Below are 16,547 nucleotides of genomic sequence, written 5' to 3'. Positions count from 1 at the left end.
GTTTTTATATGCACTTCCCGCCCGTTTATATGTGGGGGATACTCATATTGGGGCTTTTACTGGGGTGCAGCAAGGGGACCCCCTTGGCTCTCTTCTTTTTGTGTTGGTCCTTCATCCGCTCATCCTTAGGGTGCAGGGGGCATGTTCCTTGCCCTTCCATGCTTGGTATTTAGACGATGGCACTATCATTGGTAAGTCTGAGGAGGTTGCTAGAGCGTTGGGCATTATTCGCTCAGAGGGGGCGTCTCTAGGGCTTAGGCTTAATATTCGAAAAACAGAGATTTTTTGGCCGTCATGTGATGATTCGAAGAAAGTGCCGGGTTTATTCCCTGGCGAGATTAGCATGCCTGTGACGGGAGTTAAACTCCAGGGGGGAGCGGTTAGTCAGGATGCAGGGTTTATTCGGTCTTTGGCAACTAAAAGAGCTTTGAGGGCGGTTGAACTTATGAAACGCCTGCCAGACCTGAGGGATCCCCAAAGTGAGCTCCTTTTGTTGCGCTCGTGCATGGGGGTTGCTAAGTTAGTGTTTGGGCTCCGGACCTGTCAACCTGAACATGTCAAAGAGGCTGTGTCCATCTTTGATGCGGGCCTGCGGGGGGCAATTAAAGATATTGTTGTGTGTGGAGGACCGCATTTTGGGGACCTCCAGTGGAGGTTGGCTTCCTTCCCTATGCGTTACGGAGGCTTAGGAATTTTCTCGGCTGAGGATGTCTCCGCATATACCTTTGTGGCTTCCAGGTCCCAGTCGTGGAAATTGCAGGACCACATCCTGCGAAACGCTGGTGTTTTGGGGGTAGATCCTGACTACTCTTATGCACTTGGTAATATTGGAACAACTCTCCCGGACCTTGATCTAGGTGGTTTTACTGATAAGGAGACCGCCCCAAAGAAACCTTAACAAACCTTGGCGAGTGCTCTTTATGGTAAACACGTTCATGATTTGGAGGAGCGATTCGATATGACCCTGAGACAAAAGACAGTTTTAGCTTGTCTCAAGGGGGCTCATGCCCAGGATTTTTTGACTGTTGTGCCCATTTAAGGTATTGGGCAACGGATGTCGGCAGTTGAATACAGAGCCATCCTTAAATACCGGCTTATGATTCCTCTTTTCCCTCCAGATGAATCATGCCCCATTTTTAAAAAAGCTTGTTTGGATAGATTTGGTGAGCATGCCCTCCACTATAAGGAATTGCCGGGATTCAAGTATCGTCATGACTGGGTTAGAGATGTCTTATGGGATGTGCTTAGGCGTGCCGGGATCTCAGCCAAGAAAGAGGCACCTGTTAACTTTCTGTCTGATCCGCGAGAGGGAAGATCTACCTTGCGTCCTGCGGACGTTCTTGTGTTTGGCTGGTCAGGGGGTAAGCATGCGTGTGTTGATCTCACTGGGGTGTCCCCGTTGGTGGGGCTAAGAGACAGTGGCTTCGTACCGGGACATGCGGTTTTGAGAGCGGAATCTAGGAAGGTTGCTAAGCATGAGGCAGCGTGTTTAGAGAATCAGCACGTGTTCATTCCCTTTGCCTTCGACACATTTGGATCCCTAGCTCTCGAGGCGGTTCACTTCTTGGAGTGAGTGCAGAAGGTGGTCCACAGTGACTCGTAGAGCCAGAGGAACCAAGGATTTATATTTAGTAGGATAGGCTTTGCGATTCAAAAGGGGATAGCGGCGCAGCTTGTTGCTCGCTTACCCATTATCCAAATGTTGGTTCCTTTGTGTTATATAAAATATATTAGAACCAAATTGACTTTAAGAAAATTCAACCACAGACAACTCCGCCAAACCCCTTTCAAGTGACTGAGAGACCAGGTCCGTATATACATACATACTTTCGAAACCCCTCTATTAATTATTATCCGGCGATCGTTTCCGTTACTGAGAGATAAGCCTCCGGTCTTCTTTAATCTCACCACTCATCTTTATATCCAATATGTCGGTAAGTATAAATCAATCCTGTCCCAAATGTTTACATAGAGCTTAATAATTCATTATATGATTCAAAATAACGTAGATCTGTTTACTGAATCATTTGATTTCTATTAACCCTATAGGCTTTAGCTTAGTCTATTATTAGCTTGATTTCTTAACCAAACCAACATATTATTGTGTAATCAAATTAGGCATGTTATATGTATGTATGTATGTATGTGCTTGGAAATGTTGATTTTACTTGTATTTATAGATAGATTGTATAATTATAATATTAATCGCAGGCTAAAACTGTTAAAGTTAGCAATCTTTCACTAGGTGCTTCTGACCGAGACGTAAGGGAATTCTTTTCTTTTTCTGGAGATATTGTTTATGTTGACACACAAAGGTTAGTAACTTACTAATTAGTTTTTATTTTTTACATGTGTTTTCTTTGCTTTAACATCAATGTTTGCAGTCATGATGAGCGTACCCAAATCGCGTATGTCACGTTCACAGACACTCAAGGAGCTGAGACTGCTGTTCTTCTTTCGGTAATTTTCTCTCTTTTATTGATCTAATAATTAACTTCACACATGAAACCTGATTTAAATTGTCATTTATTTGTTATTGTTATATATATCAGGGTGCAACAATTGTTGATACTACTGTCACTGTAACACTAGACCCCGAATACCAGCTCCCGCCAGGTGCTACCGCTGCACCTCAGGTAACATTAACTTCACAAACCTTTTTATTTAAATGTAAATTATAATATATTATTTCCGCCAATAATTGAATTTACTTTTTTTGTAGCATTTTGGAAGCAATGTTCCTGATGGAAACGGCTCCGCCCTGCGTAAGGCGGAAGACGTTGTAACCACCATGTTTGCAAAGGGCTTCGTGTTAGGTAAAGATGCAATCGGTAAAGCAAAAACCTTTGACGAGAAACATAGTTTGACTTCGACCGCGTCTGCTAAAGTTGCTTCGTTTGACAAGAAAATTGGTTTCACTGAAAAAGTCAGCGCGGGTACATCGATTGTGACCGATAAAGTCAAAGTAGTTGACCAAAAGCTTCAGGTTTCTGAGAAAGCCAAGTCGGCTTTCACGGCTGCTGAGAATACTGTGAGCAGTGTAGGATCTGCTATTATGAAAAACCGGTATGTGTTCACTAGTGCTTCGTGGGTGACGGGTGCGTTTAATAAAGTTGCAAAAGCAGCTGGGGAAGTTGGGCAACAAACGAAAGAGAAAGTTGTGAAGGCGGAAGATGATAAAAGAAAGAAAACGGTTGATGTGTTTGCTCAAATTCATTTATCCGAGTCTCCAAACGCTCCTGATTCTACTCAGGAATCGCGTTCTTCTGAACCCGCACCGGTTACAGGTTTGGTTCTCTAATCCAATTCCATTTCTGTTTATACGAATTTATCTGGGAAATCGATTATGTATGCCCGTCATCTAGTCAAGTGGTGCTTATATAACTTTTATTTGTCATGAATTTGGGGTGTTTACAAATACCAGTTGGTGTTCATAGCGCATGATTTGTATACTCTTGTTTTAAGTTTATATTATATGACTGTATGAAAGCAATTGTGCATGTAAATTTGAATCATATTATTTGTTGGAATTAATTGTTAAAGTTCACATGTGGGTTGAAATCTATAAGGGTAGTTTAGTCATTGTAATACAATTTCAATGGTGAAGAACTTTTATAGATGATGCACTGTCTGTTTTAACAACTTGTTAATTCGAAATTAATGTCTATGAGATGGTGATAATTTTGTTTAGATTTGCTTGGTATTGTTGAAACGCACCAACGGTGATTATTCAATTCCGAAATAGAAGCATTCGGATCTTAATCATCACAACTTTAGAATAGCATAGTCGAACATTTCATAAGTTGGTTACGACAACTGCAACCTGATTGCAACTTTAGTGACTTATCAACTGTTGAGTTATGTTAGAGTGATGCTGGATGAAATTTGAAATGGTCATCCGCTACTAAACCACTGTTTGAGACTTCATTGTTTTTGTCACTGTGTTGATTAACTACAGCCTCTATTGCACATCATTGACTTAGTTAGCGGCTATATACATGTCACGTTGTTACCGCCAACCTAAAGCAACAATGGCAGATCAAGAAGACATGAACCAAAATTATCAACAAGCCAATAAAAGTGACAACATTTCATTGTGCAGTGCATCTGTAAGAACCTACTAATGCAGAACCGTTAGAAAAGTTGGGGTCTTGTCAACAACCTCAATCCTAAGTAGTCACTTTCGAATTCTTGAAGAGTTGTTTGACCATTACTGGAACATTTGCCGCTCATATCAAACTGATATTGTCCGTCTTGCCCATCAAGAGCTCTCGACCTTGTTTCTTTTTCGTTATCTAAGGAGATACTTCCTACTTCCTAGTAACGCGTCGATCATAAAAGGTCTCTCATCCAAGCAAACTTAACCATCTACCTTCACTATTATCGACAATCAAAGTGTACAAAACACATTTGATTGTATTTAAACGCAAACATTACTTATGATCCAACATCTCTTGTATCTATAGCCGACCCAAACTTGCCTAATGTGTCAAAACCGGGACTCATTGTGCACGATGAAGTTTGTCACATCATGCTAAATGACAAAAAAGGGTTTGCGATTTCATTTGTAACATTTGATTCCTCATACCAATCAATATTGTTCATTTAACTTTTAACCACCGGCAGCTCACAACTATTTATTTATTTATTTTTTTAATACATGGACCATAAAAAACATATCTATTTTGAACAAATCTTAATAAACATTAATTATCCTAACACATGACCATAAAAAACTTATGTGCTATATAATAAATCTATAATTACCAACATACCTTATTAACATATGATTTCAAGTAACCATATATAAACACTTGTTCTTAAGAAAACGTATTATCAAAAGCAGCCGAAGTAATCGCCTGCGAAAACTCCTGAAAATTAATCCTCCCATCACCATCCGTATCTGCCTCCTTGATCATCCCAGTCAGCTCCTCAGCCGTCAACGCATGTCCCAATTCCGCCATCGAATGAGCCAAATCCGCCGCGGTCACATACCCATTCCCGTCCCGATCAAACATCTTAAACAGCTGCTGCAACTGCTCATCCGTGTAGGGTGACTTGGCAGGAACAAGCTCGGGTGACACCAATGCCACAAACTCCGAAAACTCCACCAGCCCGTTGCTGTTAATATCGGCTTTCTGGATCAACGCATCTAGCTGGTCAGGGCTGGGTGTGAGGCCTAATGAACGTAGTAACGAGCCGAGTTCGAGCTGTGTGAGGCTGCCGTCGTTGTTTCTGTCGAATGAGCGGAAGATTTCGCGGAGTTCGGAGAGCTGTTCGTCGTCGAGTTTAACGGCTTCTTCCTTGTCCACGCTCATGTCTGTCTGTCTGTCTATGTGGGAATTGGATGGTCTGAAAGTGGAAGTTGGAATTGGTAGTTATTAGTTAGTTAGTTAATAGTCTCCATGTTTATTGGATCGATTAAATTGTGGAGAGGAGTGTTGACGGGTTTTATTAAATAAGTTTTGATTTATTATTCATAGTAATAGTAATAATAACCAGTGAATGTCGTTTGTAAAAATAATATTAATCAATGTATGGGTTAAGGCATTTATGAGTTACTCAATGTTAGCTCGTTAAAAGTTTGAATTCTATCAAAATTAAATAAGGATATAGCGTTGTTGCCTAACAACCGTCCCCGGTAAATCTTATCTATAAAAATGGTTATTGATAGGGTCGGGAGAAGTTAGGATGTAGACAAAACCTTACATCTATTGCTTTATTCACGAGGATAGAACGGTTGCTTCCAAAGAGTCACCCAACTTCAATATATATATATATATATATATATATATATAAATGTACACGTACCTATATCAAAACAAATGATGACATAGTACACGACAAACACATATAAGAGTACCCACAACGTGAGTGTTGTGGGTGCCATTTGTCTGAGGTGGAGCACAAATGGACCAAGAGAGAGGGGGCTAGCAATGTGGGGTGAAGTATGTGGAATCAAGCGGACTAGAAGAGAGAGCCCCCCCCCCCCCCCCCCCCTCAAAAAAAAATCCCCTCTCAGACACACACACACATACATAATTTTTAATGGATTTGTAGAGGTTTGGTGTTGCGAAAGAAAGTAAGGGTTTTTAAGAAAAGTCTGAAAACTGATGTAATGCTAATGTGGCGGTTTGTAAAGTTCTAGCGTTGTGGACGCTCTAGCATCCTATAACACATATAGATGCAAATGCATAAAGAGAATCACATACAAAGTCCACCTAAGATGTAGTATGATATATGCTCTTGAGATAAAGATAGGACACAAGAGTGTCATCCCTAAAGTTCATTAGCCTTAACCATACGTCTTCACAAACTCCTACCATGTGTCACGTCCTCAGAGAAGTGCAATTCTAGCAAATCATGTCTAATTCGCTCATCACGAGTCAATTTGGTTTTACCTCTATTACCCTCTACGTTGAGTGGTTTCACTACTCTAACCGCAGCCGTTATTTTTAAGGACATGTTTCATGATAGGAGTTCGTATTTTAACCTTATCATACTTTAATTCAAATTATAGTTACTAAAAACAAATCTAAATAGCCAATTAATAAATTACTTATAGCCCAAGTAACATACTCAACTTGGTTCCCAAATTACCTGTAGACGAAGACAAGTTTTGAACCAAATATTTTAAAAGTTATACAACAAAATATAAAAAAACAAAATTTCAAAACTTGTTAAAAAGGACATGTTTCAAAAACTCGAATTTCATAAAAGTGGTCCAAGCAATTTTCATTCAAAAGTCGTCTCATTTATTGGAATTTTTATAAAAAGAGTGTTATTTTGGGATTTTCTCAGCTTTTGGATCATTCTTGAATTTTCCCTTTATTTATTAATTTGTTTCCATTCTATAGGCTCCAATCACGTGAATTCGTGGACGTGTTAGTAGGCTACAACTTTGCCAATCAAATGACGACCATCTTTACACATATGTCAAAACTTAACCACCAGTCAGTTGATTGATACTTGAAAGACTTTGAACTCAACACGTCACATTGCCACGTGATATATATTTTCAAATTACAAAACGACTCTTGTAAAAGAACAAAGAATATGGATGGTTGGAGTTTTTAGAGCTAGTGGTTCAAATGAGAATTACTTGTTGATAGGACTCGTTTAAAATCATTCAAATGCTCGTTTAAATTTCAGAGTTTCGGTAACGAGTCATTATTTTAAATAAGTATATGTATTTTTACATGTATAAACAAGCATAAGAACTTAATAAAGTAAACTTTAGATGGTGAACATTTTCGAATGTGAAGTGACTATTATATGGAAAAATATATTTGACGAGTATTTTCGTGCAAAAATGAGAAAGGAGTTGTTTGGCAACCTCTGCATCAAGTGTTGAATCAGTAAGATGTCTGAATAGTCAAAAGACTCTAAATCAGTAATTGCAGAGTTGGTGCTGATTCGGTCGATACAGTAGTGATTGATGGTGGAGGAGGTGGTGCGTGAGTGACGGACTAATGGTTATGAACACATGTAAAGGGACAAAGGGGTAATCTTTTATTTAGTATTATTTTGAAGCTTAATCGGTAAGAGGTTTACTGGTCGATTCAAATGTGTCATTCTGGTGAACCAAACACAGTTAATACATGTTGATTCAGAGTTAGCTTCTCAATAAAATTATTAATAGACTACCAAACAACCTCTATATTAGTTTTAACTTTTAACATGCAACAAGACATTATATAGCAAATATACGTCGAGTAACTTTTCTTTTTGAAAAATAAGAAAGTATGTTAATTATTTTTACCAAAATAACGTGTACTTATTAAGCAGATCTTAGGGTCTAAATAATAACCAAATTGATTATCTAAATCTTATTTCATTATAAAAATATAAAATGCACACTTTTCTTCTAAAAACATCAAATGTGTCTGCCTGTACACCATCTAAATATTAACTAAGAAAACCGAAAACACCCAATAGAAAGATGGTAGAAGATCTTGGACTTATAATCCAAATAGTGTAATATACAACAGAATTTACACATGAAAGTCCATATCTTTAGCCTTTCATTACATGTTTTCATCTCTATCCAATAAATATATCAATCTATAAACTTTTACCAATCCCCTTAGATTCATTCAACACTTCTGAATCAATTACACCTTCAATAATCTGTCAAAAAAAAAACACTTTTGAGAATATATTCAACAAGAAAAGACAACAAGTTTGACCTAAAAAAGTCAAAGCTTACAGAATACCTGATCATTGATCCAAAAGTGGACTTCCTTCTTTAGCAAGAACAAATAAACCACCATCACCTCTTGATATCCTCAAATCCTTATCAAGATATGTAATCAAAAGCCAAGACTTTGACCGTTCACCCGGAATCGCAATCTTAACAGGAGATTGACCAGAAATCGTTCCAGCTAGATTGGCCACAGCCTCCTGCAAAGGGTTAAGACTCTGCTGAACAGTTGACAAGCTGACATTTTGACCAAAAATGTCAACATTCTCGGGAAGACTCACATTTGACTTTATCTTTGGAGGCTCAAAACTCCCTTCCTTAAACTGCACCTGAAAAGTCCACGACAAAAGTTTAAGTCAACGACGACCAAGGGTAAAGAAGTCATTTTGACAAAAGAATCACAAGTACCTGTATTCTTGACGGGCTGCGTACTTCAAACTCTGCAGATGCAGTGGTTGTGAAGGTAGCGACCGGGCTGGAAAATGTAATGGAATTATCAATTGTAAGGGTGCTGGTAAATATTTGTTGGCAGATTTTGTCAACCTTCAACAATGGAGTTGTGCCCACCGCTAGAAGCGGTAGTAATTCAGAAAATGCAGTGTACCTGATACATTCAAAACCACGGTTATCACCATTCCAAAAGAGCATATTTACTATTGAGTTTTGTTCACAAGAAGAATCATAGTCTCTGCCAAATTAATTTTTAAGTAAAACCTGCAACTTCTCGTCCCTGTAAGCCTTTAAATACCTAAATTATAAGCTTCTAATAAGATTCTACCATGGGATTAAGTTGATTTGCAAGTTATTAGACATGTTTTGGGCTTAATGCAAAGTATATGTTTTGTGGGTTGTGAACTGAATCTAGGTCAAATATCTGGATCCATTGATTAGTGATAACTAGGGCTGTAAACGAGCCGAGCGTTCGGCAGGAAGTTTGCTTATGTTCGATTGTTTTATAGATGAACGAACATGAATAAAGAATTACATTCGATTAATTAAATGAACAGACATAAACAGAGGCCATGTTCTTTCAAATTTGTTGGAGAACGTTCGATAATATGTGTGTTTACGTCCGCTTATGTTCGTTAAAGTATGTTCACTGAAGATTTTAAAATTCTAATGACGTTTCTAATCTATGCATACGAATATATATTATGTTATTAACTTATATGCAAATTAACATATAAATATGAATATTAAAAAACCCAACACAAACTCGGTATCCAAACAGAACTATCGATACCGACCATTCTCAATTAGCCAAATCAAATAAAACATCGTTTGTGTTCATTTGTGTTGGTGAACCGATCACGAACAAGTTCACTTCGGTAATGAACGAACACAAACACAAAGTTTCATATAGTGAAGCGTTTGTGAACCATTCGCTTGCCAGATAACTGTTCATGAACCGTTCGGTTATCAAATAAAAGCTTAACGAACGAACATAAACAAGGCCTTGTACGGTTCAGTTCGTTACATCCCTAACTATCAATAACATATGCACATTCTAACTTAGCAAAAACACAGTATCAAATACCAATATCTAGTGTACTTACAACAGTACCCAATTCCCATCAAGAAGGTCCAACGCATCGGTAGGAGCGGGTGTCGGGTTAACCGCATCCAATTTGGTCACGAGCTCCATAATCTCTGCCCGTTCCTCAGCAGAAGCACTAAACCCAAGCCCAGTCCCATACACACTATCCACCAAACCCCTCTTCAACTCATCAATCTTATTATCATTATTATTAATATTAATATTATTATTGTCTTCCACAACTGGGCTTCCGTTACCGGTGAAAGTAAAATCGACCGTTGGTTGATCGGTGGGACCGGTACCCCACTCGTCAATTTCCTGTGGAGGGTCTGACGTAGAGAGTTTGGTCAAGGGTTCGTTGACCGGTTCGGACTTCTCACCCCACTCGTCGGTGACGGTGGTGGGTTGTTGTGTGGTGACTGATTCTTCGTCGTCGTTGATGGTTTGGTCGGTGGGGTTCCGGCCGGAGGAAGATGGGGGTTTGTTTGATGAGCATCTGATGGATGTGGATGTGGGTTTGAGTTTTCTTGGTCGGAAATTGAAAGATACGGAGGAAATGGGGGTGGTGACGGTGGTGGTGGTGACGGAGATGAGTGATGGATTGTGGGAGAGGATGAGAGACATGGTTGGTGGTGAACGACGTTCCTGATTCACTTATTTTTATTATAAAAACTTTTATGTTTTATCTTTATTTTTTTCAGGTCTTGATTTTTTTGAAGGATATAAAAACGTTTTAATTGTGTAAACGAGGTTTAGCTCAACTGGTATTGAAGGGTAAAGAAAGACTTTGGTTAACGGCGGCAAGATATTAAGTTCAAAACTGATTCTAACCGGGTTTTATCGTAATGGACATTTGGTTTTCAAGATGATGGGCTTTGACTACCAACGTTGTTTGCGATCACGAGCGTATGAGATCGTCTTTTGATATTGGTTTACCCCGAGTAACTGGGCTTTATTCGTTGTTCGTTAAAAAAACGTCTTAGTTGACCTATGGAAGCTGAAATTTCTAGAAATCATAATCAAAACTGGTATTGTACTCACTCTCACTCTCGTTTTCTTTTATGTAAAAGTTTTGTCATTTTCATTTAAAAACTTTTCTTTAGCATTTTCGTTTTCATGATTTCATTTCTTTGTCATTTTGGTTCAGTTTACTAACTTTGTTAATTGACTTATGTTAACCTAGTTTAAAGATTACTAGAACGCCCATACTAACAAATAAAAAAAAATATGGTTACATAATTGGCATGGTCTCTGGTTTGTCCTGGGTCAACCATTTTAGTTGCTTGGCAACCTGAATTATGCTAAACTCAAGTTTTGAGTAAGAAGTCAATTGTGTGTTGGATTAAAAGGAGTTTTTTATACCAAAATGGTTGATTGAAATAGGTAATTTTAAAATTATTTATTAAAATAGGTTTTTTTTTCTCTCACACACCATCTTAATGCATAAGTACAATCACTATTATAATTTTTTTTTTGTATAATAAGATATAAAAAAACTTTATATACTGAAAGTAATAAAACTCACAATTATGTTCTGCATATCCTTTTTTCCAATACTATTCAAATATTTATTTTAAAAACTGTATATTAGATATCTATTTATATTTGATTAACCAAACTGATTAAAGAAAATGTTTTATATTATTATATTTTAGTTTTTTATCTTTATTGTTTTTTTATTGCAACACGTTCTTTTATGGTTTTCTTCAAAACGAATTTGGTACTGGTTCCACCGATACAGTGCCAACACTCATATAGCTCACGATACCAAAAGTAATACTGAATACTCTTGCTTAAATACGACTTGGTTTCCTATAAAAATTATACTGGAATGTCGAGAAATAAATCAATACAACTTCCTATTCAATGTTATTTTTTAAATTAGCAAACGCAAGTCATCTTTGCGGCATTAAAATATAAGGATGCAACTAAGATTAAAAAAAAAGCAAAGAAAACTTTAAAGATCGTGGTTCTAATTTTTATTGTTTTTTCTTATTTCGTTCTTTTAACTTCTTGTGTTTTGTTTTGATAATATCTACAAATCAAATTCTAAGCATCCTTAATATATATTTTAAATAGATACATGGAGTAAAAAATACAACAATGACAAATAATAATAATAATAATAATAATAATAATAATATCAAAATATGATAATATAAATCTCAGTACCTTAACTTACTTTAACACAAAAATGTGAATTTTATTACTTATTAATATATATTTTTTTATATAATACTTAAATAAAAAATATAATATAAATTATTCTTATCCAGAGGTGAGAAAAGACAATTTTACAATAAGAAAGAGAAAAAAAAATCATATTTTGATAAATAGTTTTAAAATCACCCATTTTGATAAATACTTTTTTCATCCAACCTATTTTATTAAAAAAAAACTCGATTAAAAGTGACTAGACATGATATCTATTTGTTTTCATAACATTATCCTAAATTAAACAATTTAAGACTATATTATATAACTGACTCATTAATCTAAACTCATATTAGTGGGATGAAATGGGATGGTGACTCGTAAACATTTTGTAATTGAGTTGTGATCATTATGACCAGTCAACTCGTTTAATTTTAATTAGGGTTGTGCAATGGTTGAAAATCGAATCGTACCATTAAATGATAAATATAAGAACCGAAATGGTTCATTTTCAGTTCAAAAACGAGTTAAACAATTCTCGTGTAAATAGTTCTGTCCAGAACCAGTTTTTAATTAAATTATAAGTGTAATATCCTACTTTTGATAATAATAAATAATAGAATTTTGTTTACTTAATGGTGTGTTATTATTTAATTAAGTTAAATAATAATAATAAAGTTTGAGCTTGTACAATAAAATATGGAATAAGGGTGGTGATGGACCTGAGGTAGGGGTGACAATTTTCACCCAAACCATTTCAAATTGGTCAATTTGGGTTGTTTTATAAATTTTATGGGTTGGTTTTGGTCATAGGTTTTAACTAAATGTGTCAAATGAGTCACTTGAAATTCCATATACTTATTTTCGGGTCAAAATGAGTTGACAAATTTAAATATATGGGCCGATGTGGGTTAGTGTCTTAAGGAAAAATGACAGGTTCGGGTTGAAACGGGTTTTTGATTGGAACGAGATCGGTTTAGGTTTTGGATCGAATGAGGTTTCGTGTCGACACACGTTTTCGCACTAGACGGGTGGGGTTTCGGTTTCTTTCGAGTTTTCTCACTAGACGAGTTGATTTCGGATTCGTTTTCAGTTTTTTGTTTCGTTTAGGTCGGGTTTTTAATGTTACATTTCTGTTTGGTTTCAGTTTTTTAGTTTCTTTTTGATCCTTTTTCGGTTTCGATCAATTCGTTCAGTTTTGTTTCTGTCACATCCCCCGATCCCTATACCTCGGGAGGGGGAGCCGTGAACATTGAGTGGTGGTATCGGTGTTTATTAAAATAAATTTTCAGCTGAATCTTTCATCAGAATCGTAGTTAGGAAAAATTATCATAGTTATAAAAACACCATGATTCTTATTTCATAAATAGGGAATAAAATCCATTTTTATACAAACATAAGTTTTTATAGGGATAAACCCTAATTTACAAAACACATTTCTTTATTCTGGTGACAAGCCACATATTTAAGCTGGAAGCCTGTAGACATCATTCATTTGTCTCTAACAAGTCACCTGAAACATGTTTAAAAATATTTGATCAACACTGGTGACAACATTTACATGTAAATGACGCATTTTACAGTTACAACATTAAAATGTTTTTACACATGTTTGCTTACAATTTACCGAAAGGTACTTGTCACTCGACCGTATTCATGATTGTGGTCATATTGAAGGATGAGGGGTTTTGAAGCCTCTCCACAGTGTCACGTCAGCACCACGTGGGCAATGGGGGCATCAAAGTCCCACCCAAAGATGTCCCTCTACGGTGAAGGGGCTTCGAAGCCCCTTTAATTTTTTTATAAAACCAAAAGCCAACAAATTTATTAAATACAATAATAATATAATACAAACTAAATTAAACTTAAAAACATATAACTAAAAAAAAGTCAACTATTTTTAGTTGGCATCGTCGTCACCGCCGTTTTGTTGTTTGTTTCTCCTAATATGTTCAACCAAATCTGATCGAAGACTGAAATTCATTTCCCTTCTTCGTTTTCTTAATAAATTAGCAAGTTTCTCATCTTCGTTTAGTGTTATGATTGGATCTGGCGCATCGTTGTACTCTTCTTGACAAATTGCTCTACTCGAGTCCTCAAATATCATATTATGCAATATGATACAAGTGTACATTACATTTCTTAACTTATCCATTTGCTGAATACGAGCCAGATGTCTAACTATAGACCAACGTTTATTTAATACCCTGAATGCCCTTTCGATGTCCTTTCTGGCTAACTCGTGTTTTTTCTTTTAATATTTTCGTTTATCATCAGTAAGGCAATCCGGATAAATGTCGTCGACTAAATAATATATGTATTCGTAGTTGACACCATTCGTGGAAAATGAGTTGTCGGGTCCAACTCTGTTTATGAGACGGTCAAAAATATGGGATGAATTTATCACAGTTATATCATTGTTTTCACTAGGCATCCCAAAAACGGATGTCATATCCAAAGATCAAATTATGCAACAGCCTCAAGGATAATTGTTGGTCCATCATGATCACCCCGATGATATTGACCTTGCCAAACAACTTGGCATGCTTCCCAATCTTAGTGTGTGCAATCAAGACTACCAAGGATCCCGGGAAAACCGTGTCTTTGTTCATTCACCTCGTATATTTTTTGTATGTCGGTTTGAGTCGGCCTACTCAAATATTTTTTATGATATAGTTGAGGAATACCTGATATTAAAAATTTTAAGGTCAGTTTATAAAGTTTGCATTTAAAATAAGAGGATTTATAAATGAATATTTAAAATGATAAGAATACTCACATTCGCAGAACGTGTAAACGGCTTCACGAGCCATTGTCTCCGACATTTGTAAATACTCTTCCATGGCGACGCTCGCGGTCCTGTACGCTAGTTGACAAATCTTCGCCGTGTATTTTTGCGATGGAGAAAAACTCGGTCTACCTCTCGCGTCATCTCGTTGTTGAAAAAACGCATAATCGCGTTTTAAATCACCAACTATTCATAAAAGAAGTTGGCGACTCCTCCGAAAACGGCGTCGGAATCGTTTCGAATCAAAAGTCGTGTTCGGCAAAAAATAATCTGTTATCAACCGTTCATGAGCACCTACACGATCCCGTTGAAGATGAGGCTGTCTTGTTTGTGGTTGTGAGCTTTCGCAATGCTCGACTAAGACTCGGGCAACATCTAGAATATCACTAAATATCACTTCATCCTCTGAATCCGAGTCTGAAATAACGTCGGGATCGGGGTAGTAGTCGGTTGTTGAGGATGATTCAGAAGACATATTTTTGGAGGAAATTGTATAAGTTTTGAGAGTGTAGGATATGTTTTTGTAGAGATTGAGTGAATGATATATATATATATATATAATATTCTGATTTTTTTTAAATAACGTTCATATAGTCGTTGGTGGGTTGGGCCCGCCCTTTTTTCTCTCCATCGCGTCGGCCGTTGGGACGATGGGCAGGACGACGCCCCACCACCAAAAGCGCCCCTTGGTGGTGTTGAGCGCCCAAGGGCGCCCGCCATCACCCCCTTTGGCGACCCATCACGGGTGGTCTAACTAACGTGTAATAACCTAGTAGGCAAGCATTATATACAAAACCTCATAATACCAGTAGTAATCATCCCATAAGTCTACAGAGACTTAATCACTGTAATGTACTTTAAAAATCCATTGAAAATATATTAGAAAGTATTTGTATTATCAGTCATGAGTTTAATATGTTTTAAAAATCATCAAGACAGTATTGGAAAACCAGTTGTCTCACGCAAATGTGAGTTGTACAAAGACTCAAATGTCTCACCTTATAAGTTTAAACACAATGTAGCATATTTAAATTAGTATAAACCCAATAATTATAACGATAATCACGAGATTAGAAACTTTACACGATAACACAATGTCTTACCTTGTACAGGCAGAGCTTTCAGATTCGTGTATAAAATATTATATCGATCGGAGAGTGTATCGTTATGATAACTCGGGGATATTTTATCAACTTATAAGAAATTTGAGAGAGAAATAAAAATGTGGGACGAAAGAATGTAGCCTGGATCCCAACCTATTTATAGCTGAAATTGGGTTAGTTCGTGTAACGCGAACTAACACCATCAACCACTTCGCGTCGCGCGAAGCAATTATAGGGTTGCCGAGTCAGCCCTAGCTAGGCCACATGGCATGCCACATGACAGAAAACGTGTCACTTTTGCGTGACTACCACGTCACGTAGCGCGAAGGACTACTTCCCGTAACACGAAAGATAAAAGAGTGTTCGGATAACTGATATTGCTTTGCGTATCGCAAAGGAGCTTGAATGTATTTCTTCGCGTAACACGAAGGAACAAGTTTTGAAAAACATTAAGGCGGCTCGCGGCTATGCGAGTGTGCGAAGTGCTCCACATTGCGCCCATCGCACTTCGCACGTGCACGTCGGGTGCTTCGCACTCTTTGTTAGGACCACTGGGTGCATTTTAAGCATAAAAGATTATTAGTATGAAAAATTATCTTCTTATAAAGAGTCTCTAAATTTTTCTTACTTTTTATGTGGGACAATAACTCACTTTCATTGTCACACCCCCATCTTAGGCCTAGGTGTGCGACTCGACAGTTGGTACCATATTTGTATATAAATCAGAGTTACGGATTATTAGCGGAAGACTTTATAAAACAT

The 16,547-nt window shown here is 37.1% G+C and overlaps 3 protein-coding genes across 3 annotated transcripts; 1 reads left to right on the top strand and 2 right to left on the bottom strand.

Annotated features, from left to right (window-relative positions):
* Window positions 1–1,763: 1,763 nt before the first annotated feature.
* On the top strand, window positions 1,764–3,434 carry LOC143562687 (binding partner of ACD11 1-like). Its single transcript, XM_077050430.1, has 5 exons — window positions 1,764–1,934; window positions 2,212–2,315; window positions 2,385–2,460; window positions 2,553–2,636; window positions 2,723–3,434. Exons 1-5 carry the CDS (start codon window positions 1,929–1,931, stop codon window positions 3,299–3,301), a joined length of 849 nt encoding a protein of 282 aa, XP_076906545.1. The 5' UTR covers window positions 1,764–1,928; the 3' UTR covers window positions 3,302–3,434.
* Window positions 3,435–4,737: 1,303 nt separating this feature from the next.
* Window positions 4,738–5,570, bottom strand: LOC143562677 (putative calcium-binding protein CML18). Its single transcript, XM_077050423.1, has one exon. It carries the CDS (start codon window positions 5,316–5,318, stop codon window positions 4,821–4,823), a length of 498 nt encoding a protein of 165 aa, XP_076906538.1. The 5' UTR covers window positions 5,319–5,570; the 3' UTR covers window positions 4,738–4,820.
* Window positions 5,571–7,946: 2,376 nt separating this feature from the next.
* LOC143562666 (plastoglobulin-1, chloroplastic-like) lies at window positions 7,947–10,374 on the bottom strand. Its single transcript, XM_077050412.1, has 4 exons — window positions 9,760–10,374; window positions 8,612–8,807; window positions 8,217–8,532; window positions 7,947–8,130 (listed from the first exon to the last, which is right to left on the bottom strand). The coding sequence occupies exons 1-3, from the start codon at window positions 10,362–10,364 to the stop codon at window positions 8,221–8,223; spliced, it is 1,113 nt and encodes a 370-aa protein (XP_076906527.1). The 5' UTR covers window positions 10,365–10,374; the 3' UTR covers window positions 7,947–8,130; window positions 8,217–8,220.
* Window positions 10,375–16,547: the final 6,173 nt, after the last annotated feature.

Source organism: Bidens hawaiensis, unplaced genomic scaffold (assembly GCF_021521415.1).
Source record: "Bidens hawaiensis isolate Kalapana, Puna unplaced genomic scaffold, B.hawaiensis_p1.1 tig00001179_1, whole genome shotgun sequence".
In the NCBI taxonomy this organism is placed as follows: domain Eukaryota; kingdom Viridiplantae; phylum Streptophyta; class Magnoliopsida; order Asterales; family Asteraceae; genus Bidens; species Bidens hawaiensis.
The sequence above is the reverse complement of the archived record's forward strand: the minus strand, read 5'-3'. Positions and strand labels throughout refer to the sequence as shown.

Coding starts and splice junctions, on each gene's coding strand:
- LOC143562687 (XM_077050430.1), top strand. Junction 2,316..2,384: donor GTTTATGTTGACACACAAAG/GTTAGTAACTTA, acceptor CAATGTTTGCAG/TCATGATGAGCGTACCCAAA. Junction 2,461..2,552: donor AGACTGCTGTTCTTCTTTCG/GTAATTTTCTCT, acceptor TATATATATCAG/GGTGCAACAATTGTTGATAC.
- LOC143562677 (XM_077050423.1), bottom strand. CDS start 5,318: ATGAGCGTGGACAAGGAAGAAGCCGTTAAACTCGACGACGAACAGCTC.
- LOC143562666 (XM_077050412.1), bottom strand. CDS start 10,364: ATGTCTCTCATCCTCTCCCACAATCCATCACTCATCTCCGTCACCACC. Junction 8,808..9,759: donor GATGGGAATTGGGTACTGTT/GTAAGTACACTA, acceptor TGAATGTATCAG/GTACACTGCATTTTCTGAAT. Junction 8,533..8,611: donor GCAGCCCGTCAAGAATACAG/GTACTTGTGATT, acceptor TGGACTTTTCAG/GTGCAGTTTAAGGAAGGGAG.